This window comes from Nuphar pumila, chromosome 8 (assembly GCF_984573655.1).
Source record: "Nuphar pumila chromosome 8, dmNupPumi1.hap1.1, whole genome shotgun sequence".
In the NCBI taxonomy this organism is placed as follows: Eukaryota; Viridiplantae; Streptophyta; class Magnoliopsida; order Nymphaeales; family Nymphaeaceae; genus Nuphar; species Nuphar pumila.
The window spans coordinates 2,674,242-2,691,857 of record NC_143256.1 but is presented as its reverse complement, the minus strand read 5'-3'; the positions used below and the strand labels follow the sequence as shown (position 1 = coordinate 2,691,857).

The window sequence follows — 17,616 nt, the reverse complement described above, 5'->3', positions numbered from 1 at the left end:
TATACATATTTCAAGACATGTTTTTTATGAACTCAGATTGCAATTTCACACTTCTTCCAAGGCTATTCATGATTCAGCGTCCAGACTATATGATCCATGGTTATGTGCTAATATCTTAGGCGATGGGATTCAACCGACCACTTTTCCAGCCCCTTCTGACAGTACTCACATTGAAGCAGACATGTCTGATACTCAGATGGTTGATCCTCCTTTAGACAGATTTTCTGGCTTGGTTTATTCTCGTCGCACTCCTGCCTCTACTACTGATTCTGTCATTGTTCCTTCTCATCCACGAAGGTCCACTCGAGCGAGACATCCCGTGGATAGATGGATAAGCTATAACACTTTCACTTTGGATTTTCAGCTTTTTATGACCAGTTTGCATAAACAGACTGAACCAAAGTGTTATTCTCAAGCCTCTCAAAATTCCCGTTGGATTGAAGCCATGAATGAAGAAATGGAAGCCTTGAATGAATGTCAAACATGGGAAGTCGTTCCACGGCCAAGGGATAAGAATGTTGTTGGGTCTAAATGGGTTTATAAAATCAAATATAAACCAGATGGCAGTATTGATAGGTATAAAGCTCGTCTTGTGGCTAGAGGTTTCACTCAACAACATGGGGAAGATTATGATGAGACTTTCAGCCCTGTTGTTAAGATGAGTACCATTCGAGTTATTCTCTCTCTTGTTGTTACTTTTGGATGGTCATTACATCAACTTGATGTCAAAAATGCTTTTCTTCATGGTTTCCTCAAAGAGGACGTCTACATGGAACAGCCACCAGGATATGCTACTAATGATTTTAATCTATGGGTATGCAAGTTGCACAAGTCATTATATGGGTTAAAACAGGCTTCTCGTTCATGGTTTGAAAGGTTCTCCCTTCACATTCAAGAAGCTGGTTTTCAGAAGAGTGCTCTTGATCATTCTCTTTTTATCTATCACAAAGGAGGGATCACTACTTGGTTATTGATATATGTGGATGACATTGTTCTCACGGGAAATACTTCCTCTCATATCGTCCAAATCAAAGAAGTGTTAGAACAACACTTCAAAATGAAAGATCTCGCGGACCTCAGATATTTTTTGGGTGTTGAATTAGACAGGACTGAGGATTCCCTCACTCTTTCTCAACACAAGTATGCCCTTGATATTCTCACATCCTCTGGTATGTCTGATTGTAAGCCCATTAACACGCCCAGTGTTTTGCATGCAAAGTTGAACGTTTCAGATGGCAGTCCTGCATATCCTGTTCCAACCCTTTACCGCAGTATTGTTGGGAAACTTCAATATTTGACATTCACTCGGCCCGACATTGTATATGATGTCAATCAAGTTTCCCAGTTTATGCATGCTCCCACAGACACTCATATGGAAGCTGTCAAGCGTATCTTACGTTATCTCAAGGGGACTATTGGCGATGGACTTACTTATAAACGCATGTCTCCTACTGTGGATGGTCATATTATCTCTACTTACACTGATGCTGATTGGGGAAGCGATCTTGATGAACGCCGATCTGTTTCTGGCTATTGTGTCTTTCTCAATTCTAATCTTGTCTGTTGGAGTAGTCGCAGACAACGCGCCATTGCAAAATCCAGCACAGAAGCTGAATATAGGGCCATGGCTGCTGGCACTGCCGATGCTACTTGGCTTCGTCACCTCCTTGGGGAATTATCTCTTCCTATTGCTCAATCTTCCATGCTGGTTGACAATCAAAGTGCCATTAAAATTTCATTCAATCCCATACTTCACAGTCGTACCAAGCACATTGAGATTGATCAACATTTCATTCGTCAGAAAAATAGAAGATGAGGAAATCTCCCCTGCATATATACATACTTCTGAACAAGTTGCTGATCTTTTCACCAAAGGACCCACTGGATCACAGTTTTGGCATTTGAAGAACAAGTTGGGCATGATGAAAACTCATGCACAACTTGAGAGGGGATGTTAGAATTGTATTTGTATCGGATATGGATCCGATATTGGATCCATATCCGAGCGTATGCTTTCCCCATGCTTGGGCGGTGGCATACTTGTAATCCTGTATATTTTTCATGTATTTTGTTCAGTAGTGTTAGATCCTATATATATCTTATTAAGAGAGGGTCACGATACTTTAACGTGCCCTACTTTCCATTTGGCATCCTCCTCTTCTCCCCCTCTCCTCTCTTCTCTTTATTTTGTATTTTCAGATTGAAGGCTATTCTCCAAAGCTTGAAGGCGCACTATCTTGAAGCCCTATTCAGATTCTTTCATCTTGAAGCCCTATTCATATTCTTTCACTACCCCCATCTCGTGTTCGGCAGGGGGCTTCCCCCCTGCCTTGTGTTTCTCGGTAGGGGGCGAGGTCCCCCTGCCTTTGTTTTGCTTCTCAACAAGGGGCTTCGCCCCCCTGCCTTCTTTTGTTGCCCGGCAGGGGGCGAGGCCCCCCTGCTTTTGCTTTGTTTTTCGGTAGGGGGTTTCGCCCCCTGCCTTCAGTTGTTTTTCTAGCAAGGAGCGGAGCCCCCCTGCTCTCCTATTGCTTCTCGGCAGGGGGTTCTGCCCCCTGCCTCCTTTGGTTTCCCAGTAGAGGGCGAAGCCCCCCTGCTTTCCTGTTTTTTAGCAGGGGGCAAGGCCCCCTGCACCTCGTTTGTTCTCCGGCAAGGGGATTTGCCCCCTGCCTTGTTCTTGCTATCGACAGGGGTTTATTTGCCCCTGCCTGTCTCATTTCCCACAGGGGGTTGCACCCCTGTCTTGATTCGTGTTCCGACAGGTTTCCCCCTGTCTTGTTGTGGCAGGTGTGGTAGGGAGCCTCTGCTCCCTCCCCTGCCTTTCTCTGTTCTGGCAGGCACTCTGCTGCTTTTGCCAGCAGGGTTGAGGGCCCTGCCTCTAGCACTGCAACCTGCGGGAGGCCTTGTTGCCTCTGTTGCTTCTCTGTAGGGAGCTGAGCTCCCTGCCTACCCTTGTGTTTGGGGTCCGTTACCACTGCAGGTCTTATCGGACCCGCTTCTCATTTATATTATGGCATATACTAATGTTCTAAGCATCGCAGGTTCAACGGTGGATCCAGCTCGCCTTAGTGGCTCGTGCTTACCTACGCTCTAGGCGTACGAGGACCTGCAACCCCTCAAGGTAGGGGATTCTTGCGTAAAAGGACAATGAACAGATAAATGCTAAATAAGAAAAGATAACTAAAGAGGATGATATATATACGTATGAAATATATATGTATGTCTTTACATTCAAGGACGCGGTTTCGCGATCCTTATCTTCTTTACTTTCTTGCACTTTCCCTTTCTTTTATCGTCGCGCTATATGTGCGCAGGCTTTTAATTCATGTCTTTATATTCAAGGACGTGGTTTCGCGATCTTTGTCCTCTTTACTTTCTTGCACTCTCTTTCTTGTTGTCCCGCGCTTTATGCGCCTTGGCATTTACTTTCTGTTTTATCTTTCTTGTTGCCCCGCGCTTTATGCGTCATGGCATTTACTTGTATGCCTTTTTACTCCAGGGTGCAATCTCGGTCCTCCTTTACGTTCTCGCACTTTGCTTTCTGCATTTACCTTTATTGCCCCGTGCTTTATGCGTCATGGCCTTACTAGCTTTTGCTCTTCGTACCTTACTTTCCTGTTGTTGTCGTACTTCTGTTGCACTTACTTTTTGTATGTGTTGTTTGTTCTTACTTTGCTGCTACACTTCATGCATGTATTTTTACCTCTGTTGTATGCTCCTTTACTTGCTTACGCTTAGCGTTTAATCGAGGTACAACCCCATGCCTCGTGAGTCGTCCTTTACACTTGCTTAGTCAGTATAGGATCTCATACCTCGTGAGTTGCTTACGTAGTTGTCTGCTTGTGTATTTCGATGATCGAGGTATGATTTCATGCCTCGTGTGTGGCTTGTGCGTTTTACGCTCGAGGTGCAACTTCGCACATCGAGTCTTGCCCCTCGATTTGCCATTGTATTAGTATGTGCACGGGTTTGCCCCTTGTCAGCTGGCACTCCCTGAATGCAACTTCGAGTGTATAGTGTATACTATTTCGCTTATTTGTCTTAAAAGACATGATGCATACTTATGCACCTTGGTTCTCCAAAGGATGACTTTTTAAGCACCAACCTATTTTCGAAACGTATAGTTTTGCAAAGTAGATTTCGAAAGCCTTTCACGAGATAGCATCTGGATCTCCCAAATCGATGTATTTGAGAGAAGTGTGTTACAACTTCAGTTTGCGTATTCAATACGACTCGGATAACCTTGTTTAGGAGCCTGTGCACGAGTAGGGCGAGAGTCCTATTGAGGTACTTGCGCCATCGCTAGATCGGCGTTACATCACCCCTGATGCGAAACCTAGTTTCTAGGCTTTCTGGTCAAACCAAGATAGTTGGTGCACTTTCTTCTTTCGCGAGATTATTGTTGATGGATTGCTTCTGAGAATCCATGCCCCTCTTATCGTGGTTGTACTTTTGAACAGGTACGTTGCATACTACGATGAGTAGGATGAGAGGTCTATGTCTACCTCGAACATGCAATAGCATGTGTTTGAGATCACAAGAGTGATGTTTCTACCCTCACTATGGGTTGACCCTTCTCATCATGGTTGTACTTTTGAACGGGTACGTTGCGTACTGCGGTGAGTAGGATGAGAGGTGTGTGGTTGCCACGAACGCGCAATTGCGCGTGTAATTCACATAATGATAATTGTGCGCCTTCACAGGCAAGATGCTCGACTGGGTCGAAAGACCAGAGCATGTAGAATGGGACGGCGGTTAAGAAACCCTCGTCGTGCTCGTTCGGGACGGTTCATCAAGAGAGAGGATGGATGGTACAAAACTCTGATGGACAGGTCATTAATGGCTATTACGGGCAAAGGTCCAACTTCTCCAGTCATCGGAGGTTAGAGAAAATGCTTCAGGCCACTTCTGCAGAAGTTTGGATGCATCCATGGGCCTTTGTCTGCCTTTGGGGATTTACTCTCTTGGTCACTGACTGTCTCCTTAGGAAGCGGACTCAGTCAGTCATTCGAGCTATAATAAAATACATAGCATAATGGACCCCCGAATCGATCTCGGTTGTTTCTACGTTTTGCCTTGTGCGTACCCACAACGGCCTGCTCATAATGAGACAAGACATAACTCACACATGATTATGAGATATGCATGCTGACGTGAATTGATTGCTTGCTTGTTAGCTCGATAGTTCGGTATGCTACACGTTTAGCTATGCATGTTTATCGAGGCATTACTCTAGTTTGTTAAACTGCTTACACAGTTCTTTGCTTAGAAATAACTAGCTTCTCATATTAGTCAATTACTTATAATACCAGCATTATGCTAGTTGTTACATATTGTGATATCACTGCTACCGTATGATTGCTTATCATGTGTGACTTATGAATTGCTTGTGACGAAATAGCTTGTGCCTTATAATTAATGTAGCTACTTGCCGATGGACTGAGCCATCAAATGGTAACTGTATGTATTGCGAGCATTGTTATGAATACTTGTCTTATGCAGTTGTTTTGTTTGATTGGTGGATAGAGTTAGTTACTCTTCACCTATAGCATCTGTTGGACTGCTATAGTTGCTTGTTTAGCACTATGGTCCTCACTGCTCTTGTATTTAGCTGTTTGCTTTACTAGAGCTTGGCTTACTCCACAGCACGTTTTGTCAGTTCTGCTAGTCTTGTTTTTTCCAGCTTGATCTAGCGATTATCTTATTGCAACATTTGTTCTTCCTTGTCTTTTGCAGACCTACTACTCTGTTGTGAGACTGACTCATTTCATGGGCAGGTGATGAACAGGTCATACAGCTTGCGATGGCACGATGTCGTGATGCGTTTAAGAAGAGACCCATTTCCTGACGTTGCGCTCCTGAGGACATTTTGATAGTGTGGTATGAAGTTTTTTGAAAAGCATCTCTTCTGATTAAAACTCTGGATTACTAAAACTTTGTTCTTCTTTTCATTTCAATAAAATATATACTTGAGTTGCAAATCAGTTTGTAAAGAGAAGTTTGCGTTTGCATTGTAATGTGCTTAAGGTCTAGAGACTTGCTATTTCAACTATGATTTCCGCTGAACTCCTGTTTCAAACTCTGATAAAATATCGATTTCAAAGCTTTCAACCTTTTTCATAAAAGGTTTCAAGTCCACAATTTTGGAGCGTTACAAATGTTGTGGCGGACAGGGCTGCTACATACATTTACAACTCAAAAAAAACAAGTGAAGGTCAGAAAACAGCATGTAATCAGTCAGTCACTGATTTACTGTGCCAAGACATTGGAAATATGTTGCTGCCAACCCTTTTTCTTCAAAAAAATGCAATAATGATTAAAATTTACCATCCAAGCACCTAAATATCATTTTATTTATGTTTCTTTAGCAAAATGATCCTAGAGGAACAAGTTTCAGGCATCCAAACTGACCAATAAAGTAGGAAATTACCAACTTCCAGTTTTAGTCTGACAGACAGACAATCTGAGAAAGTCTGCAACTTCCTCAAAATAGCTCCAAATTGCATGGGGTTTCTTGCAAACATCTCATTTTAGATGTTCTAATGGAAGCAAAACAACCCAAAACAAATATATGAGCTATATTACCAGGCATTGAAAAGACAGAAAAACTTTAAAAGTTCGATACTTTCTCAAAATAGCTCCTAATAGAAAGGGATTTGTTGCAAATACCTCATTTTCAGATGTTTTAACCAAAGCTAAATGACCCAACATATATATGAGCTATATTACCAGGAATTCAAAATCTTGATGATGCCATATATGGCTGTTGCCTTCCATTAAACTACATTGTTCATCTCAAACAGAGACCCAACTGCTCCTCTTTAACCCCTAATCCAATGAGCAATCCCGCCTTTATGACCTGATACCATCTTAAGCTGCAAGGAGAAGGGAAAATGGAGGCAAAGTGTATTATGATTTCAATAGTGTTTTGGTTCACCTCCTTGCATCATACATGAGTCGACCCTCTTATTACAGCATAAGAAAGAAAACAGGACATAAATGCTCTCATACAAAACCCTATTTGACTACATATAGAATATATAGTGTAAAGACAAAAACTACTCTGTACATATCAACAAAGGCAAAAATGCTCTACACTACATAAACACTAATATAGAATGCATGAACAATATATTTTTACATAGGGATATCGACAAAAATAGTGCTTACAGTTGTAAGGTGGTGATGATAGAAATATAGCTTGTGAAGGCTTCCATGCTCAGACAGTTGGGACTCAAGCTCATCTACACACCTGCAAGGTTGCACCTTTTTAGTTTAAAAAGAAAAAAGAAAAGAAAACACAATACATGCATTGAATTATTTATATATGCACAAGAGTGGGCCATATAGATTAGGCATACAAACCCAAGAACAATTCTCTTTTGAATATACCAAGCATTAACCTCCACTGTAATGACCCCAAGGATCCGGGCCTCACAGATTTAATATATATACCGAACCACAATAGACAGTGCATTGAATCAACGAAGAATAAACAAATTTATTAATCAATGAAATAAATGTCATATAAGTAGAAATAATAAAATTGTCTATGACAGGAGCCACTCTATCAATAACCCAAACGTTGTCACACAAGGCTCGCAGTCTCCAGCTAGCAAGTCCAAACATCACTGACAACCGGGTCCCGTAAAACAGTTTTTTTTTTTAAATGAGTAAGAACCAAAGTCCTCTGTACGAATTCCTCTAAAAATTAAAACAATAAAGAAATAGCACAAACCAAATTCATGAATAATTTTAGAAGAATATCACAACAATTTTCATAATCAACTTACCATTCAAACATTTAAACAAATATCATGCAATAACAAATACCTTACAAAATCACAAATAGACCCTACCTCTTTGAAGATTTTCCTCTTGTTGTCGCGCTTTGGTGTAGCCGTGCACAACGTTCTCCAAATCGAGAGGGAGATGAAGAGACAACGAGAGGAAGAGAAAGAGAAAGAGGGGAAGAAGGATAACGAGAGGAAGAAGGAGATGGGGTTAAAATGCGTGAGAAGGGTCGGTTAGAGAGAGAGAATGGGAGAGGAAAAATGCGCAATAAAAAAGAGAGGGCTAACGAGGGGTTAGAGTGTGGAGATCGTGGGGAGGGGAAGGGTGAGTCGGTTACCCTTTCCCAGCTGCGTGAATAGCAGTTTCACGCAGCTGCTCATCCGCCCCTCATCCTTATCAAAAGGAGAGAAGTAAACCCTACTTAGGGTTTATGTTTAATTTTTATTTTATTTTTTATTTAACGCACATGCATGTGTGCATTTGGATCAACCGTGACCCGCAACCCATATATCTTTTTGGGTCCACGCTTTGGGCTTATCCGGATCTATCTGCGGATCCAGATCTTCTTTTAAATTTTTTTAAAGTATTAATATTTAAATTTTTTAACATAAACCCAAATTAAATTACTTTGGATCCAATTACATTATCATGGATCTCCACTAACTTATTATGGATCCAAGATCCGTTGTGTTCATAACAGAGTTACCGGAAGCGCCTAGGTAAAAGGGGAAGCGTGCTTCGGAAGCGCGAAACATCGTGCTTTCGAAGCGTGAGGGGAAACGCCACTTTTAAATGGGAAGCGTGCTTCCCTTTTATGGGAAGCGTGCTTCCCTTCATCACGCTTCCCCCATTTTTTTTCAATTTTTATATTTTTTATTTTTTATTTTTATTTTTTTCGCTTCCCCCTCGCTTCCGAGACGCTTCCCGATTCGCTCCTAAGTAGTCCCACGCTTCCCACTTCCTAAAATTTTGAAAGTGCCTCACTTCCCGTATCGCTTCCCGCTCCCGCTCCCGCTTCCTCAACTGGCAACCATGGTTCATAAAACCCTTTTAAAAAAATACGGATCTAAGGATCCAAAGTTTTCTTCACACTATGGATCTGAATTAACATACATGGATCCAGACCACTATTATGGATCCAAACATAAAAATTTTAATTGGATCCTTGCCATATTTAAATCTTCGATGTCCAGGATCCAAATGCAATATTATGGATCCGAACATCGCATAGGCTAAACAAACCCCACTAAAGTGTTTTAGGCCCAATATAGAAATTTTCTCATTAAAAATTTGATTTAAACTTCGCAAATCCACTCCATTCGTCATGGATCCAATATTAAATTTGACCATGATATTGAGGATCCAATCCCAAAGATTTGATCCATTTGACCGAAATCTATTAGTAGATATTCAATTAAATGTTTGTGATCCAATATCTAGGATCCGAATGGAATATGGAAGATCCGAACAGGATATTAGGGATCCAATATTGAAGATCCAAACATGATATCCGAGATCCAAATATGAATAAACAAATAAAACGATAGAATTATTCTTGTACTAGCTTAAGGACATGAATTTCAAGTTTATTTAAGTCGGTAAAATTCACGGTTATTACACATATTCAGGTCTGATCAGCACCGAGAAACCGTGCATATTCAGATCTGATTAGCACCTATAAACCGTGCATATTGAGGTCTGATCAGCACCTAGAAACTACATGTTTTTAAGTCTGACCAGCACCCAAAAACATGCATTTTCAGGTCTAATCAACACCCAAAACATGTTTTCGAATCTGACCAGCACCCGAAAGCAACATGTATTCTAACAGGAAAACAAATTTTTAATTGTAACAACTGACGGGATCTCATAAAATCAGATTCGATGCATCAAGGAAAATTTATCTACAACAGGTCATCTAGATAGTGTATAATTAACAGAAACACATGTTGATTACAACCAACAAAATCAGCCTGTAAACAGGTGTGATAACATATTAAAAAAAGATTTACAACAGGTCTGATAGCCTGCACTGTCAGCCAGCAGTGCCGACCTGATCAGCCCCCAAAAAAAATCACTTATGAGCAGATCGACAGGCCTGATCGAACTGCCATTATGATGGAATCGACAAATCCTAAGTGGAATCAAAACTGATTCCAAAACAAAAATATCAATATTCTTTTGAACATGAATCTAACATATCAGCATATGCCCAAAATCGATAGGGCCAAAATCTCTCTCTCTCTCTCTCTCTCTCTCTCTCTCTCTCTCTCTCTCTCTCTCTATATATATATATATATATATATATATATATATATATATATATATATATCAGCACAAATAGACTAGATGCAGAAAATTGACATGTATTTCTATAATATGTAAATCTATTGATGTCGAACACATGCTTTAAACATGAAAAACCATTGGCATGGTTACATCAAACCAAGAATACAGGAAATCGAGAACCATGACATAGGTTTAAACATGTTTTTGGAATCAGATTTTATTTTCTCATCTAAAATTTTACATGAATCTGATTTTAAACTCTTTCTTCCCGTATGAATCTAGAGAGAAACACGTACCTTAGATTGGATATGTAGAAATATCGAAAATCGTTGGATGTTTGATGTGAACGATGGATTTTCCTTGTCTTTTTTGTCTTTTCTTCCATTCCTTCCTCTCTTTCTTTCTTTTTTCTCTCTCTTCCACGAATTGGGCTCTCTCTCTCTAGAATACGATTCTAGAGAGAGGGAGAGTCCAGCCCCCTTTTTGTAATGTTATCTAGAATTTATTCTTTTTATCTTTTATTTATTTTAATTATTTTAAACACCTTATCTAGAGGGGACATCCCCTCTAGATATCACTCTCTAATAGAGAGTACTACCAAAGGTAGAACTCTACCTCTCTAAATACTCCTTTTTATTAATTAAATTTTTTATTATATATATATATGGAATGTTCAAGAGGGTGTCGCCCCCCTCTGGAAACCATCCTATGGTAGAGTTCTACTCCACGTAGAACTCTACCTACCCAATTTAACTTTTAAATTGATTTTAAAGCTTTAAACCAGCCATATTTGGCATTTAGATCCAGATCTTGATCCAAGATCCAAATTCATATCCAAAATCCAAATTCATATCCAAAATCCATATAGATCCAACCTGGACTAGATCCTAGTTAATACGGGTTCCAGACAGAATCCAGATCCGTATCAACTTGGATCAAACAGGTCGGATCCAGTCTGATCCAATCCAGAACAAGGTCAAAATAGAGGCGGGTCATTTTTGAAAAATGTGATTTTCAAGCCAACGTAACCTGACTTTCGAAAAACAAGGTACCAACATTCTTAGAATTACGAGACGCATTTAACAGTATACTTACCTAATTTTTGCTTCCGAATTTTGCATGAATTTAACCTGAATTTCGCTCAAATTTAAAGGTTAAAAACAAAAAAATTCTCAAATATCAAGTGTCTCATTTTGGTCTTGTCAATGGACTCTGAGCCATGCCCAGACCCAGCTGACGTCACCTATTTTTAAAGGTATTTTTCAGAATTTTTATCAATCTCATAAAATACTTAGCCAAAATTTCATAATTTTTGAAGTTATAAATCATGAAAACACACACGATATTACATCCAAAATAAATGGTAGCAAGTGTTTTTCCTAAGGCATCAAAGAAAAGAAATTTATGAAGTACAAAGGTATCATGAGACAAGTGCATATATTGTAACCAAGAGACAAAGAGACCATTTGAAGGTGAAAAGAATTGGAGTGTTCTATAGTTAGGATTATTGGCATGAGTCGAGTAGATAGATGGATCTGGATTGATCCATCTTATATTGTTTATTATTATTTCTTTCTTTACTCCTTATTTAAATCCCTTTGTATCATATGTAACTAGGGGTATTTTTGGAATGTATCTTATTACTATAGTTTCAGTTATAAAAGAAAAGAAAGAGGCATGATTTTCTCAGGTGATGCAGGTAAATTCTTTAGATTAATTCCTTATTCTGGTAGAAGTAATATTATTACTGGAGATGGTAGATGTCACCCCATCACACATTTTGGAAATGTCCTTATTTCTCTTATCTAAATCCTGTACTATCCACTTATCCAATTGTAAAACCCGTAATTTTTAAGGATTATTAATAAATAAAGAACTCATTTTTTATCTCCAAATTAGAATTGTGTTTCTAGCTTTTGAATTTCATTTATTTATTTATTACATATTCATTTGTTCATTCAAGTCAATCAGGGTATAATTTGAAAAAGTGGTATTCTGGGTCATTAGGACCCGACCCAAGTCCATTGTATGTACAGTCTGGATAGGACCCGAGTCATGTAAAGTTTGTAATGTTTTATTTTATTCGGGTCTGGACACACCAGACCCGGATCCATATTATTGTAATGTAAACTTATTAATACAAGTTTAGGTCACGATTTCAGTGGTTGAAATCGTGACAGCTGCAACCCCTCTTACCTTTCTTCTTTTGTTCTCTCTCTCTCTCATCTCAATACAGGTACCAGTGGAGATTCTAACATGGTATCAGAGCCGACACAACGGATATGTCCCCTAACACAACTGAAGTTTACTATCCTTGGCTGAGTTCAGAACTTTTGGTTAGTTCCAATGAAGTTTGTTCCCCAGATTGTGTGCAGCAAGAAGAAGAGATGTTTGAGAACACTGGGACATCGGGATCACAGAATGAGGAGGAAGTACCATCATTCGTACCGGGCAGATACAAAGGCATTTTCTATTCTAGACAGAGACCGAAAGCATCAAGCCATCCAGATCATGCCTCAGTCGTCGATCCTACTTCCTCTCATACTCTTGAGGTCAGAAAATCAAATCGCATACAACATCCTATTGATAGGTGGGTCAGCTATAACAACTTCTCCTTGGATCTTCAGCTCTTTTTAACTACACTCAATAAGGAAGATGAGTCCATTATGTACTATCAGGCAGCCACTTTTACCAAATGGGTAGAAGACATGAATGACGAAATGCAGGCCTTATATGAATGCGGAACCTGGGAAGTTGTTCCCAGACCACCTGGCAAAAATGTTGTCGGATGCAAATGGGTCTACAAAATAAAGTATAAGCCAGATGGAACCATTGAACGATACAAGGCAAGACTTGTGGCAAAAGGGTTCACCCAAGAAGCAGGGCAAGACTATGATGAGACCTTCAGTCCGGTGGTGAGAATGGGAACAATTCGAATTATTCTTTCCCTAGCTGTTGAACATAGATGGAAGTTGAGTCAGCTTGATGTGAAAAATGCTTCTTGCATGGGGATTTGAAGGAGGAAGTTTACATGGAACAACCCCCTGGATATCAAGAACAAAATTGTAAAACCCATGTGTGCATGCTAAAGAGAGTTATCTATGGTCTAAAACAAGCATCTCGTTCTTGGTTTGATAGCTTCTCGCTTGAGATTCAAAAACATGAATTTTCATGTTCCGTACTGGATTACTCATTATTTATTTTTAGAAGCCAGAATGTGACCACTCTACTATTAATTTATGTTGATCATATTGTCATCACAGGAAACTTTGAAGCTCACATCAAAGAAGTAAAAAACTTACTAGGTCAGAGGTTCAAAATGAAAGATCTTGGTGTCCTGCGCTATTTTCTTGGTGTAGAAGTTGATAACCAGGCTCATGGCTTGATGCTCACTCAGCACAAGTACATCGTAGATGTTCTCAGCAAGGCAGGCATGAAAGACTGCAAACCTCTAGGAACTCCAAGTGTGCTTCACCAAAAACTTAGCGCTCATGATGGAGATCTGTGTGAAGACCCCACCAGGTATCGCAGACTAATAGGAATGTTACATTATCTCACATTCACTTGTCCTGGAATTGTTTATTCAGTCAATCAAGTGTCTCAGTTTATGCATGCACCATGTACTGGACATATGGAAGCGGTTAAGAGGATTCTTAGATATCGGAAAGGAACTATTGGGGATGGATTGATATATTCACCACAGTCATATGGCAAGGATGAGCATGAACTTATTGTATATTGTGATGCAGATTGGGCAGAAGATCCTGATGAACGAAGATCTACATCAGGATATTGTGTCTTCATTAGAAGAAATTTAGTCTCTTGGATTGGAGCAGTAGAAAACAAAAGGCTATCGCTAGATCAAGCACTGAGGCTGAATATAGACCCATGGCTGCCGCTACTGCCGAAGCCACATGGATCAGGCATCTACTAACTGAAGTAGGAGAAAAGATCTCACACTCTATCTTGCTATGTGACAACCAAAGTGCTCTCAACATGTCATTCAATCCAGTACATCACAGTCGTGCTAAGCACATTGAGATCGACCAACACTTTGTAAGACAAAAAGTTGAAGAAAAAGAGATTGAGCCTGAGTTTGTCAATACTGAAAGACAAGTTGCAGACATATTTACAAAGGGCTCAACAAAGGATCATTTTTGGATGCTTAAAGGCAAGTTGTTCATGGTCCAAAACCATGATCAACTTCAGGGGGGGTGAAAAAGTGGTATTCTGGGTCATTAGGACCCGACCCAAGTCCATTGTATGTACAGTCTGGATAGGACCCGAGTCATGTAAAGTTTGTAATGTTTTATTTTATTTGGGTCTAGACACACCAGACCCGGATCCATATTATTGTAATGTAAACTTATTAATACAAGTTTAGGTCACGATTTCAGTGGTTGAAATCGTGACAGTCGCAACCACTCTTACCTTTCTTCTTATGTTCTCTCTCTCTCTCATCTCAATACAGGTACCAGTGGAGATTCTAACATAATTTGCATTTATAGAACTATTTTGGGCAATAAATCAAATTATATATATATTATATTTCAATATATTTTTGGAGTTTGTAAATTATTGGAGTGTATTTGTGTGTTATTTGCCTCTTGGTAATGATTTATAGGGTAATTTGCTATTTTTTGCCTAACCCGTTTATTAAACGGGTCAGTCGGGTTGGCATACCCCTAACACGAACCCGACCCGTTTAATAAATGGGTTAGGCAGGTCGACCCGTTTATTAAACGGGTTAGTTTAAGCCAAACCCGAACCCGCCTAAGAGGCGGGTTGGCGGGTCGTGTCAGGTTTTGCCACCCCTACAGATATAACAACTATGGACATGTATAAGTCGTGTTCGATGCATAATGTGAATGTTATATATATTGTCTTGTCATATAATAGACTCATTTATTCTTGTATAGAAGAAAGCATGTGAATGTTATAAATTGTTTTGAACTTGTATGTCTTGTTTGCTTAAGAAATATATACGTATGATGTACGGCAGAATGGTCAATGAGATTTTGACCAATCCTTACACAATTATATCTAAGGTGATATATCGATTCATGTGGTGAAAAATACATATAACTTTTATCGTATGTGCAAATCTCGAACTACGTAGGAGTTATGTATGTTGAGGTTTAGTTGCTTCATATTATGAAATGTGCATGTTCACGTATTCATGCATAGAACTCATGTTTTGTTTACGCATGCTTCGAGGTTCAATTTACGGAGTGTAATGTTCTTTGTGGCAATGATATGATGTGTAAGATAATATGCTTATATATGATATGATTTAAATGCCGCGTGAAATGAAATTATGAATACATGCAATAAATGTTTAAGTTCAATAGTGAACTTTGGTTCATAAGACCTTATTGGTTAAATGTGTGATTTTATAATTTTAATGTCATATGAAGTGATGTATGGTGTGATGCTTTGATTGTATACATGCTTATGCCCATATAGACTGTTGTCGACCCTGAGAGTGGTCAATTGTATCGATGCATGTATCACAATAGTTTTTACTGGATATGGTACCCGTTGAGGAATTGTTCCCAAAAGATTCTCTGTGAGGTTGTGCATGACCAGATCAGGTAATCCGGCTAGAGCGGTAAGTCTCTGTGAGAAAGTGCATTGTCCAAGAGCGGGTAGCCCGCGAAGACAGTATATTCCTGTGAGGAAGTGCATTGTCTAAGACCAGGCAAACCATCCGTCTAGGGCGGTAACTCCTTGTGAGGGTGTACATTTCCCAGACCAGGTGATCCGGGGTGGATTTTGTAAATCTTTATTATAAATAAATGAAATGTTATGATGAATTGTGATGATTTTCTGAGTTGATTGAGATAGCCAGTTATGAATCTATAGATTTGGCTTTTCTATTATAGCATGATTATAAATTGAACTCAGATATGATAATCAAATCCTTATTGATTTTAGATCTTGATAAGATGTTACGATTATGACGCTTATGTTAGCGTATAGGTGAATGACACATCACGCCTACAAATGACTAGTTTTGACTTATTAGGTGAATGATACATCACGCCTACATAGTTTCATTGCAAATAATTGCATTATGATTGTTTGAGTAAATATATCACACATATGTATTATGATTGATGTGTGTCACGAATATCTAACTAAATTACTTATAAGGTATGTGCGTGTGTTTCACGTTAGAATGGTCAAATGTGATTTGACTTATTGTTTATAAGAATTATGAATGCATATGAAAATGATGCAATGATCTGAATGTATATATATATATATATATGCGATGACTTGTATGACTTAAATGCATACAGATTATGCTTTATTACGTGAGTTAAGGTTAAATAGAATATTAAGTGATGAAATGCTTTTAAATGTTTTATGTTTGAATGCTTGAAATGAATGACTCATAGGATGTTGTTCCCTTATCTATCACTTGACGATGGATGAATAATATATCTTTACCTTTAAATGCTTGATATGTTTTATTTAAGTTTAAGTTTGAGTTGTTTTACCAGACTTTAGCGAGTCTGACCCCGTTTTATGGGGGACAGGTAATGCAGGTAAAGTATGACGAGTAGTTGGAGCGAAGGGCAGGTCGAGCTGCATCCTCGAGGGTCCACTCTTACCTTGCGATCTTGGTTTCATGATCTTTTCGTTTTAAATACTTGATCATGTAGAGATTGAATTATTGTTTTCATACTCTGATTTGAAATGAAATTAAAACTCTTCATATTTTAGTCTTATATTGTACGTTGTTTGAAATGTGTATCCCGTACATTTTGATTTGATTGTTATCTTTAGTGTAACCGCGCCCAAAGTCTTAACCGTTTTTAAAAATTATTTTCGCATTATAAGATCTGATTTACTTATACTTATCAAAAAATAATTGGTCTCGAAATTTCAATAATTGAACTATAATTAAGGTTAAAATTTTTGGGGCGTTACACCAATGTATTGTATTCTCCTAACATTAAAAATAATATAGTCTATGTTTCTAAACTTGTTGATGATACCAATTCTTGCATTGAGTTTACCCAATCTTTTGTGTATGTAAAGGATCTTCAAACGAGGAAGACGATCGCTGAAGGAGAAAGATGTAGCAACATGTATGTCTTCAGAGAAGATCCCTTCAGTGCCCGACCTAAACTGGATAGTCATTCGAAGCCTAGGCCCCCTGCGTGTGTCTTCAATATTACAGAGTATGTTCAGCCAAATGTTTGGCATAGTAGGTTAGGTCATTCTGGTCGAGTCTTTATTGAGAGATTAGTTTCTAATAAAATATTGCCTAAAGGGATCAAGAGTCTAGTGATGTTTTTGTTAAATTATGTATCAACATTGTAATCTCATATATATATTCATATATATATAATGAGATACATATACATATGTACTATGTATATATGTACATGCATCTCCATCTATATATATAAATATATTTACTTATTTCTTTTTTTTGTCTTGTCTTTCACTTGAAAAGGGTATTTCTGTAAATTCTTATTTTACGCATATTCCATTTGGAATATGATTGTGACTTTTTTTTTC

General features: G+C 38.8%; 1 protein-coding gene across 2 annotated transcripts in view; it reads right to left on the bottom strand.

Annotated features, from left to right (window-relative positions):
* The window catches only part of GRL (transcription activator), a 190,099-nt gene that overhangs the window by 59,902 nt on the left and 112,581 nt on the right, over positions 1–17,616 (bottom strand). For both annotated transcript variants that reach the window (XM_090015945.1, XM_090015946.1), the window contains one exon: positions 7,168–7,249. In XM_090015945.1, the coding sequence (XP_089872071.1) occupies positions 7,168–7,249 (82 nt within the window). The remainder of the gene's footprint in view (positions 1–7,167; positions 7,250–17,616) is intronic.